Source organism: the organism of the source record quoted next, unplaced genomic scaffold (assembly GCF_019419815.1).
Source record: "Pyrus x bretschneideri cultivar Hongxiangsu unplaced genomic scaffold, Pyrus_bretschneideri_v1 Contig11, whole genome shotgun sequence".
Lineage (NCBI taxonomy): Eukaryota > Viridiplantae > Streptophyta > Magnoliopsida > Rosales > Rosaceae > Pyrus > Pyrus x bretschneideri.
This window is the reverse complement of record NW_025999402.1, coordinates 5551652-5574068: the sequence shown is the minus strand read 5'-3', so window position 1 is coordinate 5574068 and position 22417 is coordinate 5551652. Positions and strand designations below refer to the sequence as shown.

The 22417-nt window shown below is 37.4% G+C and overlaps 4 protein-coding genes and 1 long non-coding RNA gene across 6 annotated transcripts; 3 read left to right on the top strand and 2 right to left on the bottom strand.

The window, feature by feature from the left end:
* Window positions 1-598: 598 nt before the first annotated feature.
* On the bottom strand, window positions 599-20671 carry LOC125473369. The gene is made up of 3 exons (XR_007255277.1): window positions 20575-20671; window positions 5606-5611; window positions 599-619 (listed from the first exon to the last, which is right to left on the bottom strand). It is a non-coding gene; the product is annotated as an uncharacterized LOC125473369 (long non-coding RNA).
* LOC103955829 (flap endonuclease 1) lies at window positions 2654-6806 on the top strand. 2 transcript variants are annotated; one of them, XM_009367731.3, is made up of 18 exons: window positions 2654-2789; window positions 2884-3000; window positions 3090-3148; window positions 3256-3315; window positions 3433-3486; window positions 3576-3624; window positions 3719-3766; window positions 3884-3949; window positions 4049-4099; window positions 4340-4459; window positions 4534-4618; window positions 4751-4832; window positions 4978-5092; window positions 5187-5243; window positions 5346-5392; window positions 5479-5533; window positions 6003-6190; window positions 6530-6564. In XM_009367731.3, the coding sequence occupies exons 1-17, from the start codon at window positions 2778-2780 to the stop codon at window positions 6174-6176; spliced, it is 1251 nt and encodes a 416-aa protein (XP_009366006.1). In that variant the 5' UTR covers window positions 2654-2777; the 3' UTR covers window positions 6177-6190; window positions 6530-6564. The 2 variants fall into 2 exon arrangements, with proteins under 2 accessions (XP_009366006.1, XP_009366007.1); XM_009367732.3 differs by lacking the exon at window positions 6003-6190 and having other exon boundaries at window positions 6530-6806.
* On the top strand, window positions 7332-9197 carry LOC125473362 (pentatricopeptide repeat-containing protein At3g56550-like). The gene has a single exon (XM_048576082.1). It carries the CDS (start codon window positions 7362-7364, stop codon window positions 9123-9125), a length of 1764 nt encoding a protein of 587 aa, XP_048432039.1. The 5' UTR covers window positions 7332-7361; the 3' UTR covers window positions 9126-9197.
* LOC103955832 (germin-like protein 5-1) lies at window positions 13173-15170 on the top strand. Its single transcript, XM_009367734.3, has 2 exons — window positions 13173-13315; window positions 14450-15170. The coding sequence occupies exons 1-2, from the start codon at window positions 13207-13209 to the stop codon at window positions 14992-14994; spliced, it is 654 nt and encodes a 217-aa protein (XP_009366009.1). The 5' UTR covers window positions 13173-13206; the 3' UTR covers window positions 14995-15170.
* Window positions 15387-19697, bottom strand: LOC103955834 (glutamate--tRNA ligase, cytoplasmic). Its single transcript, XM_048576079.1, is given in 7 exon segments — window positions 15387-15686; window positions 16306-16520; window positions 16911-17375; window positions 17570-18568; window positions 18570-18691; window positions 19045-19286; window positions 19395-19697. Coding segments are annotated over 7 exon segments (2205 nt in total). The 5' UTR covers window positions 19535-19697; the 3' UTR covers window positions 15387-15664.
* Window positions 20672-22417: the final 1746 nt, after the last annotated feature.

Genomic DNA, 22417 nt, shown 5'->3' with positions numbered 1-22417 from the left:
AGGAATGCAACTTGGAACTTTCACCTTCTTTTTTTTTTTGCTGTGAATTTTTGTCCATTTTGCATTTGGGAACATGTCGTTTTTCATTAGGTTTGATTAAATGTCTGGATTATGATAAATGAAGTTAATTGTATGCTCTCGACGAACTCTATGTTCATTTTTTTGGTTGATTCCTCCATGAAGTTTTTCAATGATTAGGATATGTGAGCAAGGACGGATGTACATTGGGGCCAAGTGATACCAGGACTGCCTGGAGGCCTTGAAACAAGCATGTGAAGGTCTTTTGGCGAATCTTCGAATGTTTGATTCGGGTCCCCTTTTAGTACACACTATGTGTTGATACAACAATCGCAAGAAAAAATTTCTCATGTAACAGTCTTTTTTCTTAGGACAACCCAAAAAGGAAACCCTGGAACGAAAGACTTTGAAAGCATCAACCGAGTTGCAAATTTAAAGGGGAAGAAAAGCACATGAAGTGAACCGTCTTCTCATTTATCCAAATACTCTTTTAGTAGTAGTTGACAATGCAGCTCAAAGGGATCTTGATTAATTTCACCATGTTTTCTGGGACCAAAGCTTCAAAATTTCATGTTCTCATCATGTCTTTGTAGTTTCAAATCTGCCTGATAATAACTAAGTATTAATATATGAGAAATGCTAAAGAGATTCTCGAAAGTGAGTCTCTTTGACATCTTATGTTTTGACACAATATTTTATAATGTTGATACGCAACTACGAGGTGGTAAAGAATTTACAGAGAATCTCACTTAGCATTTCTCTTAATATTATTCACCAATCATTTTACAAGTCCAAAACAGAAACCAGCATCAGAAAAAAGTGTGAACTTTGGCATGCTTTGGTCATTTCACATTTCTTGTGACGGACGAAGCAAGAATATTTGTATCGGTACCATCGATATTGCAGTTAATTTAAGAGCTGTTTTCTTAATCATAGACTAATTAAACAAAGATATCCAAACCTCTAAAGTAATATCCTGAAATCTCAGTTAAAGTATTATACAAGCGGCATAATATATTAATATTACGTAGTTAATAAAACACTTAGACAGAGGGTTCTAGGAGGAATTGATAAAATTCATTGGGTGGTCATACAACCACTTTATCTAAGAGATAATTAGCAAACGTGTATGCGCAATATTGCTGGTGTTTAAATGGTTCTAGAAATATATACATACAACAAACTCATGTTATATAAAATAAATTTATATACATAAGTTCATAGTTATTAAAAGATTAGCAGTGCTTAATTGCTCATTGTTCAAATGATCGATGAGCTACGAAAATTAGATTTTCATTCAGGTGTACATAGTAATTAGAAAGTTGGCAGTGCTAATCTGGTCAATATTCACAAAGATTTTTCTTAGTCATCTTCATTCTTCCTTGTTTGCGAATGAACAGATTTCTCTTGGTCATCTAAAGTGGTGCCTTTTCTTTTTTGTTCTGTCCAGAAATAAACTTGTTATTGTAAACACATATAAATGTTTGCAAAAAAGACAGTATTGATAACTATGGCAGATTGCGCCATGAATCTCCATCGAAGAGCAAGAACAAGGAACAATGAATATTATAGCAGAGAGAAAGTAATATCTCGCAAATGTTGTTATATTATCTAGCCGAATCCAATTGCTTACATATTTCAGTATATATAGCTAACCAAACAAAACTAACAGCTGTCAAAACTTAATAACTAAGTTAGCTAAACATCTTAACCACCTGGCTAACTTATACAAGCCTATGACTAAAATACCCATGCACAAATACTCGGTTAATAAGTATCACCGTACTCTATCAACAACCAAACCAGATAAAAACAGTTCGTTGATATATATAAACTTTTTCTTACTAAATTACAAAACCAACTAAAGTGACTTTCGTAAAAATGCCAATTAACTTTGCCTTTCATGCCAGTCACCTCTCCTATCCTTCCCCATCGATTCCTAACCTACCACATGCAATTATTTGGATTTTAAATTGACTACCAAAGTTAAACCCGAAGTTAAATCTGGTGCAACTGAGTGGACTAAATATTGACATAGACAAATAGTAGTGGGAATGATGATGGATTTAGTACATCATTTTCTTTCTTCCGCGTTCTGATTATTTGAGATTTGCTACGAAAAACTAATCCATAACTTACTTAGGTTCCAAGTGGAAAAATAATACAGTCAACTATGAGCTTGAAATTCTCAAGTAAACTTCCCATCAAAAGGCAGCATGGGTGAGGTGAAGTTCAATCAATTACGACCAAAAAATAGGTTTTTGGCCACGAGCCCTCTGTCCCACACATCTATCCAAAAGCAGGTGTGGTTCACCGGTTCCATCGAATGTTCCTATCTCTCGGCAAATATCGTGTGAGTGTGCAGTTATGCTTCGGATGGTTCACCATATAATAGATCAACCGATTTCCCATTCTTTTCTGATGCACTCGCTTTATAGCACACTAAAAAATTTCTCGACAACAAGAACAGGATCCAGGAATATTTACCTCATGAAATATGGGTTCATTAAAGATTCCAATATATTTAATTAAACAAATAATAAAAAGTTCCAATATGGAATAGAAAGCCCAAAATGTAGCCCATGAAAGTGGCTAACCAATGCAACAGAGTAAGCCCACCTGCACGAGCCCCAACAAACACTAGAGACTTCGGCCTTTGGGAGTACATGGGCGGGAAGCATTTTCATCCCTAACCTCCAGCCAAAACCCTTTCTCTTCTCTCTCCATTTCACTCTTTCTCTCTCCTCTTTTCTTCTGCAATGGGTATAAAGGTACAAATTTTCGTTTCCAGATTAATAGTATTGAATTAAATCTGGGATTTATTGGCTAATGTGATTTTATGATTTGCGGACGTTGTGATGTTAGGGTTTAACGAAGCTGCTGGCGGACAATGCCCCGAAGGCCATGAAGGAGCAGAAATTCGAGAGCTATTTCGGCCGAAAGATCGCCATCGATGCCAGCATGAGCATTTACCAGTTCCTTGTATTCTCTCTCTCTAATTGATGTATTAACTGCATGAATTTAGATTAAGGAAGCTTAATTTTGAAGTGGGTTTTTGTGGAATTGTGTAGATTGTTGTGGGAAGAACTGGGACTGAGATGCTCACCAATGAGGCTGGTGAAGTTACTAGGTACCCTTTACTAAAGTTCTAAACTTTTAGTTACTTAAGTGGGTTTGCTAAGAACCTTATATTTTTCAAATAATGACATGGGTTTTGTTTATCTGGGTTCATTGTAGTCATCTGCAAGGCATGTTTTCACGGACGATTAGGCTTCTGGAAACTGGAATTAAACCACTGTAATTAGTTTCTTTACCCTTAATATATGTTCTGTTAGTCTTGATATTGTCCTTCTTGTTGTCCTATCTAACCCAAAAGCTTATTGACAAGTGTCGGTCTAAAAAATTGTTTTTCAGCTATGTTTTCGATGGGAAGCCTCCAGAATTGAAGAAACAAGAGCTGGCAAAGCGGTAGCTTTCCTGTTGACTAATTCCTTAATCATGGTTACTGATCAATGCATTTGTTCAATAATGCTTGACATAATGAACTTGTGATGCAGTTACTCAAAGAGGGCAGATGCCACTGATGATTTGGCAGCGGCTGTGGAGGTGCGTGTATATTATTTTTGACTTTTTGATTGGTAAAATGTAGACAACGTAAAGTGCATTTCACAGTGTTTTTATTGTCTTCAACTCTTTCCAGGATGGCAACAAGGAAGATATTGAGAAGTACAGTAAACGAACAGTAAAGGTTGGTTCTTTGCCTGTATTTCTTTTGTTATCTGTAACCATAATTACCATCACTGCACTTAAGATATGTTATATGAGAAATAGAATGTTTGAGTCCATGTGGTTCTTGTATTGACAGGTGACAAAGCAGCACAATGATGACTGCAAAAGACTTCTAAGGCTCATGGGGGTGCCTGTAGTTGAGGTGGGAAATAATATATTTTAAGCAAGCTGTTGCAGATTTGAATTTCAGTGCGAAAACAAATATGAATGTTTGTAATTCACGATGTTTTGATTTTCACAGGCTCCCTCAGAAGCAGAGGCACAGTGTGCTGTGCTTTGCAAATCTGGAAAGGCAAGTGACCAGTTCGTTACGAGTTGTTTAAGGATTCTTACAAGAATGCCATTTACTTTAGTATTTCATTTTTTTTATATTTCTACAGTATTTATGTGGACCCTATTTGTGCAAAAAGGCTTCGTTCCAAGGGGGGATATACGGCATCAAATTTTGTTGAATTAATAGGAGCCATTTCTTTCCTGGCCTGAACATGTCCTTAGAAATATACGACATTAATTAAACTTCTGTCTGTTGCAGGTTTATGCTGTGGCCTCTGAAGATATGGATTCCCTTACATTTGGAGCACCTAAGTTTCTTCGTCATTTGATGGATCCTAGCTCAAGGAAAATCCCTGTCATGGAATTCGATATAGCTAAGGTGCTTACAAATTTTTAAGAATGTCGTGATTGCCTAATATTTGATTCACGGTTCTAATTGTGGCCTTGCTTCAGGTGTTGGAGGAGCTAAATCTTACTATGGATCAATTCATTGACTTGTGCATTCTTTCCGGATGTGATTATTGTGACAGCATTCGAGGTACATAGGAGTTTCAAATTCAGTTTGTGACCACATCTTCTCTCATATATATTATTGAGACTCGTTTCTCTAGTTTCCTTGAAATCTTAGCTATGCATCCATTACTCAGTACCTTATAAATTTACACTACAGGGATTGGAGGACAGACAGCTTTGAAGCTCATCCGTCAGCATGGCTCCATTGAGAGTATACTCGAGAACATAAACAAAGAAAGGTTCATCTTGTATTTTGGACTTGTATTTTATATATACGACGGTGCATGAAAATGAATTTGTATTTTTTATGGGTGCACTTTGTGCTATTTCCCTGGTTTGTTTCTGCTGTAATTATATGCACATTTATTGTTTTTCTATCTCCAGGTACCAAATACCAGAGGAGTGGCCCTATCAAGAGGCTCGGAGACTTTTTAAGGAACCAGTTGCTTTATCTGATGAAGAACAAGTTGAGATTAAATGGACAGCTCCAGATGAAGAAGTAAATGACTTGCCAGTTGACAGTTTTTATATGATGATGTATCTTTTTGACTCTTGCATGTCAAAGTACTCAAATCGTCTTCTCGTTTTTACAGGGACTGACTGCGTTTTTGGTGAATGAAAATGGATTTAACAGTGACAGAGTGACAAAGGTGTGCTCCTACTCAGCAATTTTACGTGCTTTCCCTGAGATTAAGTTGATTCTTTTTCCGTATCTTGTAAGCTTTATTTATCTCGACTTCTCTGTTGATTAGGCAATAGAAAAAATTAAAGCAGCCAAGAACAAGTCATCGCAGGGAAGGTGAGTGATTTAGCATGAATAGCTATGAATTCACAAATTTCCTTCTTTATTGGGATCTAAGGTATCATTCATTTTATCGTTCACAGACTTGAATCATTTTTCAAGCCGACTGCTAACCCATCTGTACCCATTAAACGAAAGGTATGGTCCATTAAGTGTTTTAAGCTTCCATTTTTCTTCTCTCTGTGTCTATATATATGGTTAGAGGCAGACAACATTCTTATGCATTAATTGGTTGTATCATCTATCTTCATTGGGCATTTATTTATGTTTTATTTGAGGCTTAAGAGTTCTTTGTTGGTCTTACACGTCATTACTGTGCTCGCTAGTGGTCTCTCAGGTTATTACAAGTTCCCTTTGCTGAACAGAATTGATGATATGAATTAAATGCGTTGCTTTACATGCTAAGATATTCATTCCTTTGCACATCTTATTGAATCTTAATTGGAAATTCATAAGGCTGCAAGCTGTGTGTGCTGAAACATTACAGGTTCCCCTCATTTCGATTTTGATATCTGTCTCTGTCAGATTGCCTTTTCCTCCCTAACTCATGAAAAGAACAAAAATGGCGGAACAGGTTATCATTCTTTCTTGCTACATTGAATGACAGGGAAGCAAATGTGTGCTTAAATGTCCCAAACCAGCAACCAGGCATAAGATGTTCTTTCTACAAGATTGTAATCCTTCGAGGCCCACTGTCATTGGCAGCATAAGTCTGCCAATTCTTCATTTGGGCTCCAAGCACTTGATGCCGTTAGCCAAAGGCGTCTGTTTTGGCACATGAAGCTGAAAACCTTGGTGAAGCTTCACAGAATCTGTGCTTAATCCAATCTCATTTAATTTATATCATCAGTATCATAGGAAAAATGAATTGTTGCTATCGCGTTTTGCCACAGCTAGAATGCAGAACTTTATGAAAAGCTTGTAACCGGGGTCTTACGGTTCTAGTTTCTTGAGCTCAAGCTGTAGTAATTAGCATAAATATGTGCGTGTGAAGGCCCCTTGTCTCTAATTTATAGCAAAATCACTTGTTTATTCCTGCACTCTCATCTTGCTTGCCTTTTTAAGGTCTTTTTAGTAGGACTTTCTATCATCTTTTAGTTTTGTTTTTGTAATATTTGTTTATCCTTGTTGCAGGAAACACCACAAAGCACGGCTAAAGAAACCGCTAAAGAAACCGCGAACAAAAAGGCAAAGGCTGGTGGCGGTAGAAAGAAAAAATAGTTGAATTTGCCTTGTAACTTCAAGCGAGATGGAGTTGAGTAAAGCAAACTCGCTACGGATTGACGCACTTTCATTTTCTTACGTTAGGATTGCAAGACTTAGGTTGTTTTCGGAGGATGTTTGATGTAAAATTTTGAAGAGATTATGCAGTGTTTTAACGCCACCTTAATTGGAGGTTAAGGAGATCAAACCTGGTGTGTAAGTCTCCTTTCATGCAATCTCTTGTAACCAGAATTGTCCAACCAGTGAAATGTCGAACTCCCGGTTCATCAGAACGTCGCCTGCCGTGGTTGCTGCTTATTCCCGATCCGGTAATGGCTTACCGGATCTGTAAAGCCATCAAAGTAGACAATAACATTTAGATGATGTTTACTAACCATGGATGGGTATGCAAGGTACAACATGTTTTAAAATAACTAGGGCTTACCCTAAAATGGTAAAACTAGTTATCTCATACCTAAACGGTATCTTTTTGATTCATGACTTTTTCAAGTCTAAGTACATAAGGCTTTACATGTTCAAACTGATTTTTTCACGTTACACAAATACTTTATTCAATTCTCCTGTTCCAATATCGCTTGTATAAAAGTCTAAGTACATAAGGCTTTACATATTCAAACTGATTTTTTCACATTAAACAAATACTTTATTCAATTCTCCTGTTCCAATATCGTTTGTATAAAAGTCCGGTATGTGCCTCTACTAAAACATTACACACTTCCACCCAAACCCAAAATTAAGTCAAATGTGCCAAATTTCAAAAACCAAAGCCATCCGATCCCTATTGCAAGGATGCAACAGCCTCAAACGGCTCAAAAAAATCCACGCCCACGTCATCACCAACGGTCTTCAACCGGATCCCGCCATTTCAAACAAGCTGCTCAACTTCTGCGCCGTCTCCGTCTCCGGCAGCTTGGCCTACGCGCAGCTGCTCTTCTATCATCACCTCCAAAACCCACAAACCCAGGATTGGAATTCCCTCATCAGAGGCTTCTCCAACAGCCCTTCTCCTCACCACGCCATTTTTTACTACAATCGCATGCTTTCGTCTGGTTCCGATTCTCCTCCTGATACATTCACTTTCTCCTTCGTGCTCAAGGCCTGCGAGAAGTTGAAGGCCCGGAAGAAGTGTGAAGAGGTTCATGGAGCTGTGGTGAGATATGGGTACGAGAAGGACGTCGTTGTTTGCACCAATCTTATGAGATCCTATGCGGGAGATGGGTTGATTGAGAGTGCAGAGAAGGTGTTTGATAATATGTCTGAGAGAGACTTGGTGTCTTGGAATTCTATGATTTCGTGCTACTCTCAGAAGGGTCTTCACCATATGGCGTTGAAGACGTATAAGCTTATGAGAAATGAGAATGTGGGTCTTGATGCGTTTACGATTGTTGGGTTGCTTTCATCTTGTGCTCACTTGGGCGCACTGAATATCGGAGTTCAGATGCATAGAATTGCTAGTGAAAAGGGGCTTGTGGGGAATGTTTATGTTGGGAATGCGCTTATTGATATGTATGCTAAATGTGGTAACTTGGATAGTGCTCTTTGCGTCTTTGAGAGGATGAGGAAGAAAGATGTTTTTACTTGGAACTCCATGATTGTTGGGTATGGAGTACATGGTCATGGAGAAGAAGCAATCTCATTTTTTGGGCGGATGTTGGTCGAAGGAGTCCAGCCAAACTCCATCACATTTCTTGGTTTGTTATGTGGATGCAGTCACCAAGGTTTGGTTGACAAGGGTGTCGAGTACTTCAATGTGATGAGCTCCAAGTTCAGTGTCAAGCCTGGAATTAAGCATTACGGGTGCCTGGTGGATCTGTTTGGCAGAGCTGGGATGCTCGAAAAGGCGCTTCAATTTATTGGGACTTCGCGTGCCCAGGAGGATCCGGTCCTTTGGCGGACTCTGCTTGGCTCTTGCAAGATTCATAAAAATGTAGAAATAGGAGAAATTGCCATGAGGAATCTAAGCCAGCTAGGGTCAGCTAATGCAGGGGACTATGTGCTTCTTGCTTCGATTTATTCTACAGAGAAAAATGCAGATGGTGTTGCAAAGATGAGAAAATTGATCAAAACTGAGGGAGTAAAGACCACTCCTGGTTGGAGCTGGATTGAAATTGGTGATCAGGTTCACAAATTTGTCGTGGACGACAAGTCACATCCAGATGCTAATGAAATTTACCAAAAATTGAGGAAAATAGTTCATCGAGCTGCTCTGCATGGTTACGTGCAGGAGGATTCCCTCATGACAGTGTCTGAACTTACTTCCAAAGACACAGATTGTTTGGGAACTTCCGGTTCATGTCACAGCGAGAAGCTGGCAATTGCTTTTGGCCTAGCAAGAACTCCAGAAGGAACGCCTTTACGAATAGTAAAGAACCTTAGAGTCTGCAGAGATTGTCATTCGTTTACAAAGTTTGTTTCACAAGCTTTCGATCGGAAAATAATTGTTAGGGATCGTGTTCGGTTTCATCACTTCAAGGGTGGATTGTGTTCATGTAAAGACTATTGGTGACCAATCTAAATGATTATTTGAATCAAACGAGCACACAATGAGGCCTAATCTCCAAATTGATTTCTGCTATAATTCAAAATCCAGTTCTTCAATTTGTTCATTTCAAGCAAAAGTAAGGTTGCGTATAACAGACGTTCCTCTCCTGGTGCTCGCAAGGTGGAGAGCCTTATTGGCTTGAGGTTGCATTTTTTATTCAATATTCTTTTATTTAATAAATACTTGGAAAATATACCTTTTTAGGGTTCCAGATTATCTTCATCCTTATCCAGTTCAATGTCAACTCTTGACTTGCATAATAAATCATATCTGTGAATAAAAATACGGATTTAATCGCAATTAAATGCTTGCATGTGACATGTTTTCTTCCTTCATCCAATTGATAAGCTGCACTTAGAAGTAAGTCCCATCGTATAAATCTTAGACCATCATTGTGATTGATTTTGCGCCAAGTCCTCCGTTAGATCCAAGTACTTCATATTTTTTCGAAATTTTTTTTTTCAAGTCTTCCTAGTTCTCCCTCTACCACTTTTGCCTTGAGTCCCTACTTCATAGTTGTATCTTCTAACTGGAGCATCTGCAAGTTTTTGGTTCATGTGTCCAAACCATCTTAATCGATATTCTCTCATGTTATCTCCAATTGCAGTCAATCCTACTTTACCTCGGATATCCTTGTTCTTAATCATATATTTTCTTGTGTACCTACACATTCAACAAAACATTTTCATCTTCACTACACTCATTTTTTGTAAGTATTGTTTTTTTACCACCCAACATTATGCTAAATCCATACTATATTCGTTAAAAATAAATAAGGTCTACAATGAGCTCAAATTTATATCAATCAAACACTGTCACGTTTTTTATTGACCCCTAATCGCACTAAACATAACCAAAACAAAGTTCACCAAAGTTGTTATTAGTAATGGGTTTGGTTACTTAATGTGAACCCAACTACATATTCCCAAAGTCAATGGAGTGTACAGCTAATTTTCAAACACGCACTAGGACATAGATTCTCCAAAACAAGCATATGCTCTTGAAAGTTTCCATCTTATTTTCTAAATGTAACCAGTAAGGCGCTTAATGATGCTGACGTGGTCGTCTTACAGCTGCTCAAAGCATGATTAGTACTTAAGAAAGGTGGTTTAGTGATGGGGTTAGGAAAATGATTGATGAACTTGGAGATGGAGGCCCTCCAACCAACCAAAGTTACGACATTCTAGTGCAATTGCAAACAGTGTGACAGATAACAGAAAAGCCATTTGCAGGAAGCAACCACCAAAACATGTCAAATTCTGGGAAGAAAAAAATAGAGAATGTTCCTAAAACAATGGAGTCTAAGTTAAATAAAGGAGTTTTTGGGAGCCCACTGTGGCGGTTGGAGGATGGAGCCACTCTTGGCTTTCCATGCTTTCTAACAACTCAACCAAAGGAAACAACAATTGCAACCTTTAGAAGCAATAACCAAGTTTTATCCCACTAAGTGATGTCGGCTATATGATTTCTAGAATGCTACTGCACTCGTTTTTTGCCAAGTGTTCCGTTAGCAATTGCAACCTAACCAATTTAGCAACGTCAAGTTTGTTAAAGAATAAACTTGTATACTTTTCCAAAACGCTTAGTTTTAGAATTTATTTATGTGAGTCACTTTGTCTAATTCATGTGATGACTAATATTACATGGTCGCATTGCGTTGGATTTGATATTGAAAGCACATTTAAATTTATACAACTCGTAATATCAGGTCTAATAATGAGTGGTCATAGATTCTTTGATCATGGTCACGAAATGATCAAGAGAACATTTTTATTTATAATATATTGTAATGGCATTATTATAAGAAATTTTCAGCTGTACCAACTTAATTGGAAATATAAAAACAAAAGGACAAATTATTTATTTTTGTAAGGTTAAGAACAACTAATGACAAAATTAATGAAATTCAACTTCATGACAATTTTTTTTTTTTGTCGAACATACATAATCATTTTTTTATTGGTCCAATTAAAAAATAACACGTGTTACTTTTTAAAAAATTTAAAAAAAAAATTAAATAACATATGCACTATTTTTTATAACAATAAAATATGTGTTAAAATATCATAAGGATAGATCTATCAATATATATATATATATATATATAATATTTACTAATAAGTAATAATATGTCGATATCAGTTGTGAGAAAGTAAAAGAAGTGAACCAGTGTAAAACCATTAGTCAAAAAGAAGGCAATATTGTCTACTCATCAGATTGAAGTTAAATGGTCAATTAAAGAATAGAATATAATACAATGAGGTGGCCCGTAACCTTTACCTGGTATTTACTCAAATGATCAAATCTATCCCCTTCCATGAATTGAAAACCCTCCTACTTAATTATCTGTTGGAAAAAAACTACAGCGTAATGAAAAAAAAAAAATACAACCGCTTAGTACTAAAGTCTAGTTGTACTTTTTTTTTTTACTTGTAAGTAAGAAATCTTAAATTCGGTTGAAAGTGAATTTGAATAAAATTAATATAACTAATCCATTGTGAGATTTAGCTAACTATCCTACATTTTAATATAAATAATACCATATCTTTAAAAATAAAAAAAAATAACTTGCTTATTGAGAACCAAAAACTTACCAAAAGGTCAAATTCAAAGCAATAATATCATGAATGATGTGTCACTACATATGTCATTGAGTTTATATAAAAAAAACAAAGTAAGATTTAGGGTTAGCTCATATTGAATGAATAAAAAGCTTCGCGATGACAATACAGTGTGAACCTTTGTATTCCAATTTCTCTCACTTTTCATATTTAGGTTGCTAATAGAATTTTTAAAGCAGATGTCAAAAGATGCCAAGTAGATAAATAACAGTAAAAAATAGCAACAGACCCTCTCCAACCGAGCTTTCAATTTCTTACGTGACACTGAGTTAATTGAAAACAAAGTCTTTTGCTATCAAATTTATTAAATGATTTTCTAAGGGATCTAATGCAATATATAATAAATGTTGTTGTGTGTTCAAGTATTTAATTGGTTGTCTCAATAATTGGATCTCAGACATATTATTCAGCATATTAAGTGGAGCAAAAAATTGTACAAAATATCAAATTGCCACATGAGCCATCAAATATCATTTTGATGTTTAAAATTTAACATCTCTCGTAGAGATTCTTCAAAATTTCGGCCGAATATTTGCTACATAACAATTAATTCTCATTACAAAATATCGCAAAAAACGTATTAAATAATACATAAAAAAAATATAAATAAAAAAATTATACACACTTATTAAACTGTAATTGCCAGAAAATCAAATTAACGACTTTCAAACGAGGATTTAAACTTTTGATATATGAAATTGTGTAGTACATCTCACTGTGTACAATTACTAGTAAAATAAATAAAGATGCATAGAGACAAAAATACTAAAAATAAACAAAAATAAAGACAAGAGGGTAAGATCCGGTGGAGGCGCAAATGGCTGTAAATGGGGTCAACGGTTTGCTCAAGAAGCAGATAGATGGTCAAGGACTCGTATGTCATGACGTTGCTTTGGAGGCATGCCTCATGCTTTACCTTTACCTTCACTCACAACGTCGACAACAAATATTACCAGCTTCAGCAACAGTTTCAATTATGAAAAGCGATTTCTGCAGATCGCGTAACGTGGAGCACGTGTTGTCATTAAAGTTTACGTTCATAAGTGTGACAACTTGTTCTGATTTTTAAAAGAAATTAAGTTTTTACCGTAAGACTAATTAATAATTTGAAAAGTCAGCTACTTCTAAGCACATGTTAGGTTTGCTATCCCTGATGTTTGCAAATTATGAAATTTGACACATTACTTTGTTCGTAAATTTTTCTACAAATCTAATCTTTTAAACATTCGTCTTTGAAAAATGACGAAACTTTTCAATACGATACCAAACAGCTCTAAGTTTTCTTATAATATTTACCACAGTACGTACCAAAGGCTTCAACATTCACCTACTCCTTTGCTATAAATACTAATCCTACCAATCATTTCCTATTTATTCACACATCCAAACTTTTCTCTTCCTCTTTCTAATTAGCACCACCACCAATGGCGGCTGTCTTTGCTCTCTTTCTTGTGGCTTTTGCCACCGTCTTAGGCAGCTCTGCCGCTGATCCCGACATGCTTCAGGACATTTGCGTCGCCGACCTCACCGCCGGTAACTTCCTCTTCTTCTTCGTCAATTCTTCATCTATATTTCCAGTGTTTCAGTATTCTAGTGCTAAAAGTAAACACAGAAATTCATGTCAAAAGAACAGAAGAAAATAAAATTAAAAAGCTAAAGTTGCCACTTTTCTTTGTCCCCTCAATTATTGCAAATTACAAGTTGACCCTGTTCATTAGCAACTTTTCAGGTTCTAATGATTTCAGGAGAGATTTGGTATTTTCTTTATTCTTTTCTGTAACTTGCTGCGTTAATATTCTTAACTTTTCTTTTATTTATAATTCTTTTGCTGGTTATTCACTTTATTGTGTTTATGTCTGGTAATCATGTCCTTAATTGTCCCCAATAATTAGGATGAGGATCCCATCCAGATCTAAATGGTGGGTATCTTAGGGATTCTTACATCCTAGCCGTTTATTGTATATTGTGTGTTCAGTTTTCGTCAGGTACTATTTGTGTTTAATTTTAAGGAACTGTTATTAGCACTCCAAAAATCTCATTCTATACTTTTCACAAGTGTATTTTTCTTTCTAATTATAGAAAGTTTGGAGTGCCAAATAAGAATTTTAGAATGTTAATAACAATTCTCTATTTTTAAATAATAAAATTCAAATTATTTCTGATCTTACGATATACGATGAACAGCTAAGATATGTGGATTCCTAGGATCCCCACCATTTGGATCCGGATGGGATCCTCATCCCAATAATTAATCTCATTCAGCCATTAAACATATAATTGAAGCTGATTAAGTAAACCCAAATCATGATTTCTGGAAAAAATTAAGAAAAATCCATGATTTGATTACCCAACTCTTGCACGACGGAGTCTTGTTGGCTTGGGGTCATCTTTTGATTAGCTTAATTTTCTCTCACTTTATTGTTGTTGAGCCTACTAATCATGTTTCTGCAAGGAGCTTGTAGTTCGGTTGGTTCAAGACCATCCTCACTTGCATCCGAGGTTCCGAGTAATAAGAACCCTAATTAGCCCCCAACAAACAATCACATTGATCCACTAATACACTAGAACCTGATTAAAAATAAAACCAATTCATGATTTCAGGAAATTAAGTATCAGTTTTAGTACAATTTCTTGCTTAATCCAAGTGAATTGTGGTATATAACACAGCGGTGAAAGTCAATGGATTCGTCTGCAAGAATGCAGCAAATGCAACAGCAGAGGACTTTTTCTTCACCGGACTAGCCAAACCAGGCCTCACCAACAACACATTCGGCTCCTTGGTGACTTTAGCCAATGTCGAAAAAATCCCCGGCCTCAACACCCTCGGCATTTCGCTTGCCAGAATTGACTATGCCCCCGGCGGAATTAACCCACCCCACACTCACCCCAGAGCCACAGAAATTGTCTACGTTCTAGAAGGAGTATTGGACGTTGGATTTATCACCACAGCAAACAAGCTCATCAGCAAAACTATTAAGCAAGGTGAAGTCTTTGTGTTCCCCAAAGGGTTGGTTCACTTCCAGAACAACAATGGGAAGAGTCCGGCTTCGGTGATTTCTGCGTTTAACTCTCAGCTGCAGGGCACCCAGAACATCGCCCTCACGTTGTTCGCTGCCACGCCGGAGGTGCCGGATGATGTGCTGACCAAGACGTTCAAGGTGGGAACCAAGGAGGTTAACAAAATCAAGTCTAAGCTAGCACCGAAGGCCTAGAGAGCTTTTTGGGTTCTGAGTTACGTTTGTTTTGTAATTTGATGGAAGGGGGTGATGATCGTTGTATTTTCTCTCTTTGATTAGTCCAAATTTGTTACATGTTTTGTTCTTCAAGTCTTCAAATCAGCTACCTACCTCACCTAAATCTCACATTATAAATAAAAGTCTTTGCTACATACATTGCCCATTTTCTAACTAGAAAGTCAGCAAACCCTGTGGATTTTTCAAGAGTTACAAGTTCAAGGGTAGCAATTCTGAGACTCCCGGTTTAGCGTACGACGCTCGCATCCTGGGTAAGGAAAAATAAGGAAAACTCGATTTGAAGTGCCAGATACTAAAATTGAAGTGTTAGAATCGCTACTCTAAGTTCGATGCATGCATATGGTCTAATATTTTAGTAAATAGGATTTTGGATTTCCGCCATGCGTTCCAGGTTCGGAACTTTCCTTGCCCTTAATAATAATTTTTTCAAAAAAACATGTTCGACGCATCCTCCAACCTCAGGTAAAAGTCAATGTACTCATAAGCGCCTAACTTGAGATGTGGATCATCCAAGGCACATTAGCATGGCCTACTTCTCTTGTTCGAACCCCGGTTTGAAACCAAACTTCTACTCAGGAGGATAAATGAGGCTATTTAGATAAGATCCGAGGTAGATCCAACTTTCTATTCACTTGTGGAATCCAAGCGATCTGGGAGGGACCATTAGTTAAACCCAAAACGAAACAATAAAAGAAGGGCATGTAGGCAATAATTAAGAAAGAATAATCAGCATGGTTGGGGGAAGATTAGGTGGATAATATGTTTTCTAAGGGCATAAAGACGACTACATATAAACCACTTCACAACAATGAGAATAGAGAAAGATGATTAAATATGTTAGAAGGTTGGATATGATAAAATAAGCCTAAACTTAATATTCTAGCGTTAAAACCATGATTAGTTGTAGCTAATGACACTAACTATTGTTTAATTATAATGGTAACGTTTCAGCATGGGCCTATTTATTTTAAATTAACGTGTAAACTATGATGATGTATTAACTATACTATATTCCGGTGGGAATATGATTTCCGCACGCCTATTTTCTCCTTCTGCACTCCTCTTGATTCTCTTTTGATCTGTTCGATTCAAAGACTTAAAAAGAGTGCGGAAATCAACAATGCGACAGCCAGTTCAAACACAAAGATAAACTGCATTTCCATAAAAATTAGAAGTACTAAACCGAATTGTAACCAACAATACATAATGCAGTTAAGACGTGTCTAGAACAGCAATGTAGAAAACACGATAAAAAGGTAAAGGTTTTACTTCAATCCAGTCTGCTGCCTGCCGTCGGGGATTGCAAATAGAACAATGGGCTTTGACGGCCTGAGGTAGGGAACATCGCATCGGAAATATCCTTTCCTCTCGAGCTGCAATATATCCCCACGCTTGAGATTTCGCATGTTGGAATCCCCAAGTGCTGCAGTCTCCTTTTCGGTACATGGGTTAACAACATCAACGAAATTCTCATCTTCTTCGAGCTGCAATCACAAGTTACAAAAACAAATATGTAACTCAGCCTGTACATATTACATCACTTACAGAAGAAGAAAAAAAAAGAGTCAGCTAAAACGTTTTGCTCAGATCGGTCTTTTATCACTTATATTTCTATCTTATAACATGATTTTCGAGATAAACTCCGCATATTTCCCCCTCAAACATGAAATCTTCCATACACTACAATTAAAGGTACACATATGAAGCATCCTTTGTGACTGAGTTAAGCATCAGGCTGTTAAACAAACTACCCCAACCCCAAGTTCCCTTCCCATCCTTATGAAAAGAAAATTCAAGGTGTTTTACAATCGACAGACTAATTGATTAGTAATACACTAAGAACAAAAACTTCACATTTGTTGATTGGCACGTACCTTCTTCTTTGTTATCAGATGATCAAACTCCATCAATGAGAGCTTAACAAGCTCATCTGATTCAGGGAGCCAGGTGAGCTTCAATTTTGTGGTCTTAACAGAACCCTCGGGATGCAAGACCCCTGTGAGTTTGAGATTTCCGTCTTCATCCTTCTCAATTCCCTTAACTATGGCATTCCCCCAATCCATCAAGGTTACTTCCTCGTCTACTTTGATGGCCTCCGCATCAGCATAGTCTAGCCATATCCTCCTTGTGTATGTTGTTGCCTTCTCCCCAGCACCTTCATACTTCTTATGCCTAGGAATGATGCGGACAAATGGTTTCTCAGGACCATTGGTCAGGGTCATCAACACACGGCGCTCTTCAATGACGACAGTATGTCTTGGGCATACAGGATCAATTATCTTCTTATTAATAGTCCAGAGTTTGTCCCATTCCATGAGATTCAGATTTTTCGAAGCCCCCTAAAATTAATCATTCAGAAGGGTGTATAAATTGAATTTTCATCTTATGTACACAAACTAGTACCGAGTAAGGAAAAACAATTAAGGACATAATAAGAAGCATTGGTCAGGCATTATATATATATATATATATATGTTATAGGCATAGCTCATAACTTCTTTATGCATAATACTACGACAGACTAGTGTCTTACCTGCTCAAGAATGAATTGTATTAAGGCTTCAACTTTGAGACCTCTGCGCACAATTCCTTGGACAGTTGGAAAACGAGGATCGTCCCATCCACTAACCTTCTCATTTTGAACGAACCACAATAGCTTGCGCTTGCTGAGAAGCGTATAAACCATGTTCAATCTACTAAATTCATAGATATGAACTTTTCGCAGTCCCATGTCCTCTTGAACTCGATAGTACTGAGCATTGCGATCATGATACTCACTAGATCGAAGTGCATGTGTGATACCTTCTATGGAATCAACAAATGGACAGGCAAAATCATAAGTTGGGTATAAGTTGTACTTGGACCCAATCCGATGATGTGGTGTTGGATTGCAGCGATAATAAACTGGATCACGGACAGATTTATTTGGATCCTGCATATCCAGCTTCCCACGGACACAGCACTCCCTACCCCTCTTAGACCCAGCAATCATCTCATTCCATAATTTAAGATTCTCCTCTAGACTGTTGTTTCTACATTTTGATTCAATGCCATCCATCCTTTCTTTCTTCATCTCTTCACGTGGCGTATCATCAACATATGCTTTACCCTGGCGAATCAAATTCTCGGCCATTTTCATTAACTGAGGAAAGTAATCTGAAGTATAGGTAACCTTTTCATACTTGATACCCAAAGTCTCAATATCCTTGAGAATATTGTCCACAAACTCATTGCTTTCTTTATCAGGATTTGTATCATCAAACCGCACAATAAGCTGACCCTGATACCGTTGAGCAAAATACTGATTCAATAACGCTGCTTTTGAGTGCCCAATGTGAAGATAACCACTGGGTTCTGGCGCAAATCTCAGTCGAACCTTCCCAACCTTTGCTTCAGGAAGATCTACTTCAAATGTTGGTTTGCTTCCTGCTTTACCTTTCTCAGATGCATCTCCATTTGCACCCTTTGACTGTGGATCAGCCTGATTGCCTTTTGCTTTAGCTGCAATTGGCTTTCCTGAAGCCTTTCTTGCTGATGAAGGTAGCAGTGACTTCATTCAGAGCATCACCATATCCGGCTAATAGGGAATTGAACCACCGAGAAAGGTTTGGATACTTCTTTGAATTCCTCAAACTCTCCCATCTTTTCCCAGTTCCTGCAAAGAAACACGTATTAGGGCCGGTTTGAGATTGCCTTTCTGGCAGCCAACGTTTGATAGATTAACTTAAAAAGCACTTCTGGGTCATGGAAGCACTTTCTGGAAAAAAAACACCTGCTAGGTGCTCCTTCAGAAAGCACCTCCTTTGATAAAAGTTAACAATGGTTGCAATAAAAGCACGTCTAGCAGAATCGCTCTCGAGCAGACGTACTTTTTACAGAAGCAGTCCCAAAGACCCAAAAAGCACTTGCAATTATGTTACTTGTCCTTAAATTTCTACTTCTTCATAATCATGCTAAAAAAAGATCATAAACAACGACCAACAAACCGTAAGGGAATCAAAGCTATACCTGCAAGACCGGACCAGATTGCGATATCAGCGATCGACAAAGATTGATTGGCGAAAAAAGTATTGCTTCCCAAATATTCATCCAAATGCTTACAAGCACTCTCAAACGCAGAACCCTGTGAGAGCACAGGCGCGTACTCAAGCCACTCATCAATCTTCCCAGCTTCGAATGCATTCTCCCCATACAATTTCGCAATCCGACCCATATATCGAAGAAGTACATTTTTTCCATGTAATTTCAACCTAAATCCACAGATGCATTCAACATCTAATTTAACCCTTCGCAAAAAAATAACAAATGACTGATAAAAAAATACCAATCGGAGAAAAGTAATAGGATTTAGGGTTTACCCATTGGAGAACTGAAAAGAATAAGGGGAATCAGGAGGGAGAGAGGCGTCGGTTGGGAGAGAAATCCCGGCGAGCTTGGCCGCGACAAGCTCCGCGAGCGGAGGGTTCTCGGCGGGGAACGAAACAACCTTAATCTCCATCGTCAAAATCCAAGGTGTAGATTTTGCTCCTGGACTAGTTGCTTGATTGCTGGATTAGAATTGAACGAAGAAGATGAGATGAAGAGAGAAAGGACGAACGAGGGCGACGACGTGCGAATCCAGACAGAACTGATTCGGTGGGCACACTAAAACCCTAAAACTCAAAACTAATGGGCCGTCGCAGAATCGCAATTATAAAAGTGGAGTCGGATTCTCTCTTCCATTTTTTTTACCTCCCCTCCTATTTGAATTTTAATGATCACGGTTAAGTCATATCAATATCTTATATTACTTCTTTTTAAAATAAAAGAATGTAAGATGAGAGGGATAGAAGGTGATGAAAAGACGGAGATAATCCTAGTCCTATAAAAGTGAGTGGGAGAGAGAAAGATTTAGGATTTCGGAAGACGGTATTATCCACACTGACATTTTTGTTTTTCATTACTTCTTTTTTTGCTTGTTTTTCATTTTAATTAAGGAAAATGAGAGTGAAAATAGATAAAGATGAAGTGAAGCCATAGATAACTCTGTTTAAAATGAATGGTCGGATATTGGCACATACAAAGAGCACATTTATTTCAACTAATATGATTACGCTTACGTCTGTAAGTGAAAAATGGAATTAATTCTTACTTTATGAGTGGACTATACTGCTACATGCTTGGGATTTAAGCAAATTTGTTTTCATTAACGCTAGATTTTCCCAATTTTTCCACCATTTAAATCTTGTCACATGTTGAGATCAATTAAAACAGTCCAATCATTTGAACGACCAACGTCTTTTTATTTTATTTTTCTTTAAAAATGGGATTAGCTAGTGATAAAACCACAACAGTCCATTTTTTTAGAGGTTTGAAAGACTTACCTAAGCATTTCAGCTTTTTTATGTCACCATCGTGATATTCACCAGCTCCTGACATCAAATCCAAGATGAGCCGTGACCAAAGTCCCTTTATTACTTAAGCTAAAACAAAGCCAAAAACATGAAATTACGGACAATTACTAACTTCATCCTCAGCAGAAATTGCAAAATCTTTCACCATTTTCTCTTTCAATTATTCTTCACACATTGCTCTCAAGTTCTGCAAAATCCGTCACAAGCCAAAGACCACTTAAAGAACACGGGACAGACATGCGCATTTACAAGTTAAATCGATACAAATGGTCCAACGGAAGAAGGATGTGTTACTTGAAACTACAAGGCATGTCAAAGATGCAACGTTCAACTCTCGCGCCTTTTAGGTTGGCTGTATGCACACTTGAGGATCGGTGTCGTTTGCCGTTGAAAATTGTCTTAGGGCTTCATCTTGTATACAGCCGCGCGTTCCACGAATATCAAGAAGGTTGACTTGCCTTCTTCCCTAAGATACATTACTACAAAAGTGGCTTATTATGTTGGAGACTGATGTTGGTTTTATATAATATACTGGCAAATAAGACATTTCTGATAGCCTCTTTACATGGTGTTGGAAGTACTGTCGGTTATAACCAACATAGAATGTTAATGTTGGATAAAACCGACATAGTTTTCAATTTTTAACCGACATAGATTGTCTATGTTGCTTATAACCGACATAGTTTTTAATTTTTTAAATGATGGTGTCATATAAAAAGGGAATAGAGTTGCTTTTAAGCGACATAAAGTTAATGTTGATTAAGGAGCTATTTCTTGCACTTCTACCCAACAGTATATTTTTTTTTATAAATATTTTCAAACTTCCTGGCGGTTGTAGCCGATAGGTTGGTGTTTTTATTTTTTTAAATACGTATCTCGTGTGACAAAATTTTGGGTGGGATATTTCCCACCATTTTTTCAGACGAAAAAGAGGATGTCAGTTCTAGCCGACAGATTTTAATTATATTCTTTACACATAAAAGAGTGATGTCGGTTTGAGCCGCTGGAAATATTTTAACCCTACATAAAACCCCTTTCTCTCTTCCTTGCGACGCTGCCTTCTCGCTTCCCCAGTTTCTTCTTCTTCCCGTTGCATTCATTCCCCCTTTCCTTCTCCTGTTCTTCTCCCCTTCTCCTTCTCCCTTCATCTCTCCCAAAATCACAACTAAAAATCCCAAATTCATAGTCACAGTGCCGCTGCTCTGCGGTTTTCCGTAAACGAATTGCAGTCTCAGGGCACTCCCATAGCACCACAGTAGCACCACCGTATAGCTCTCTCTGCAAATTTCTTCACTCCGTTGCTGCTATACAACTCACAGTCGCATCACCAGGTGAATATACTTTAGGTTCTCATATGATACTTCTCACTTTTAGGATCGCCAGTTATAGGTAATTTTGTAGTAGTGATACCGTACGTCTCCATTCATGAGCTTCACCAGTTTGCTGCTGACGAGCAGGCTAATGCCCTCCTCAGATATGTCTCCTTTATTTCCAAACATCTGGTTCAGCAATGCTTCTGGAATCCCACCACCGGCGTGTGTGATCCTGATCCAAAATATCAAATCAGCATCTCGTGATGATTGGTTAACTTGTAATCCAAGCAACCGAATTATCCATGAAATCCATAGTAAGTATTCAATATCTATTAGACATCAATGTTATGAATTCAATTGCCAAGCTTGTATCTGAGCTCCAAATGCACGAGATGAACGGACTGTCCTAACTGATCTTCGGTCAAATTAGCTTCGATCAACCAATCTAATGAATCTATTGTATAAAGGTTGCTACAGTATTTTGGATAACAAGCGGTTCATAATGTACATGAAAAAATATGGATGAGCCACATTACATTATTTTAGTTGTAGCATACCAGGGTATGTGTGCCCAAATGCATTTAAGATTTTCTACATTTACACAACCGACATTTATATTTTGTGATCTCTAAAAACACTTCAGATGACTTTTAGATTCTGCTATAGATGTAAATA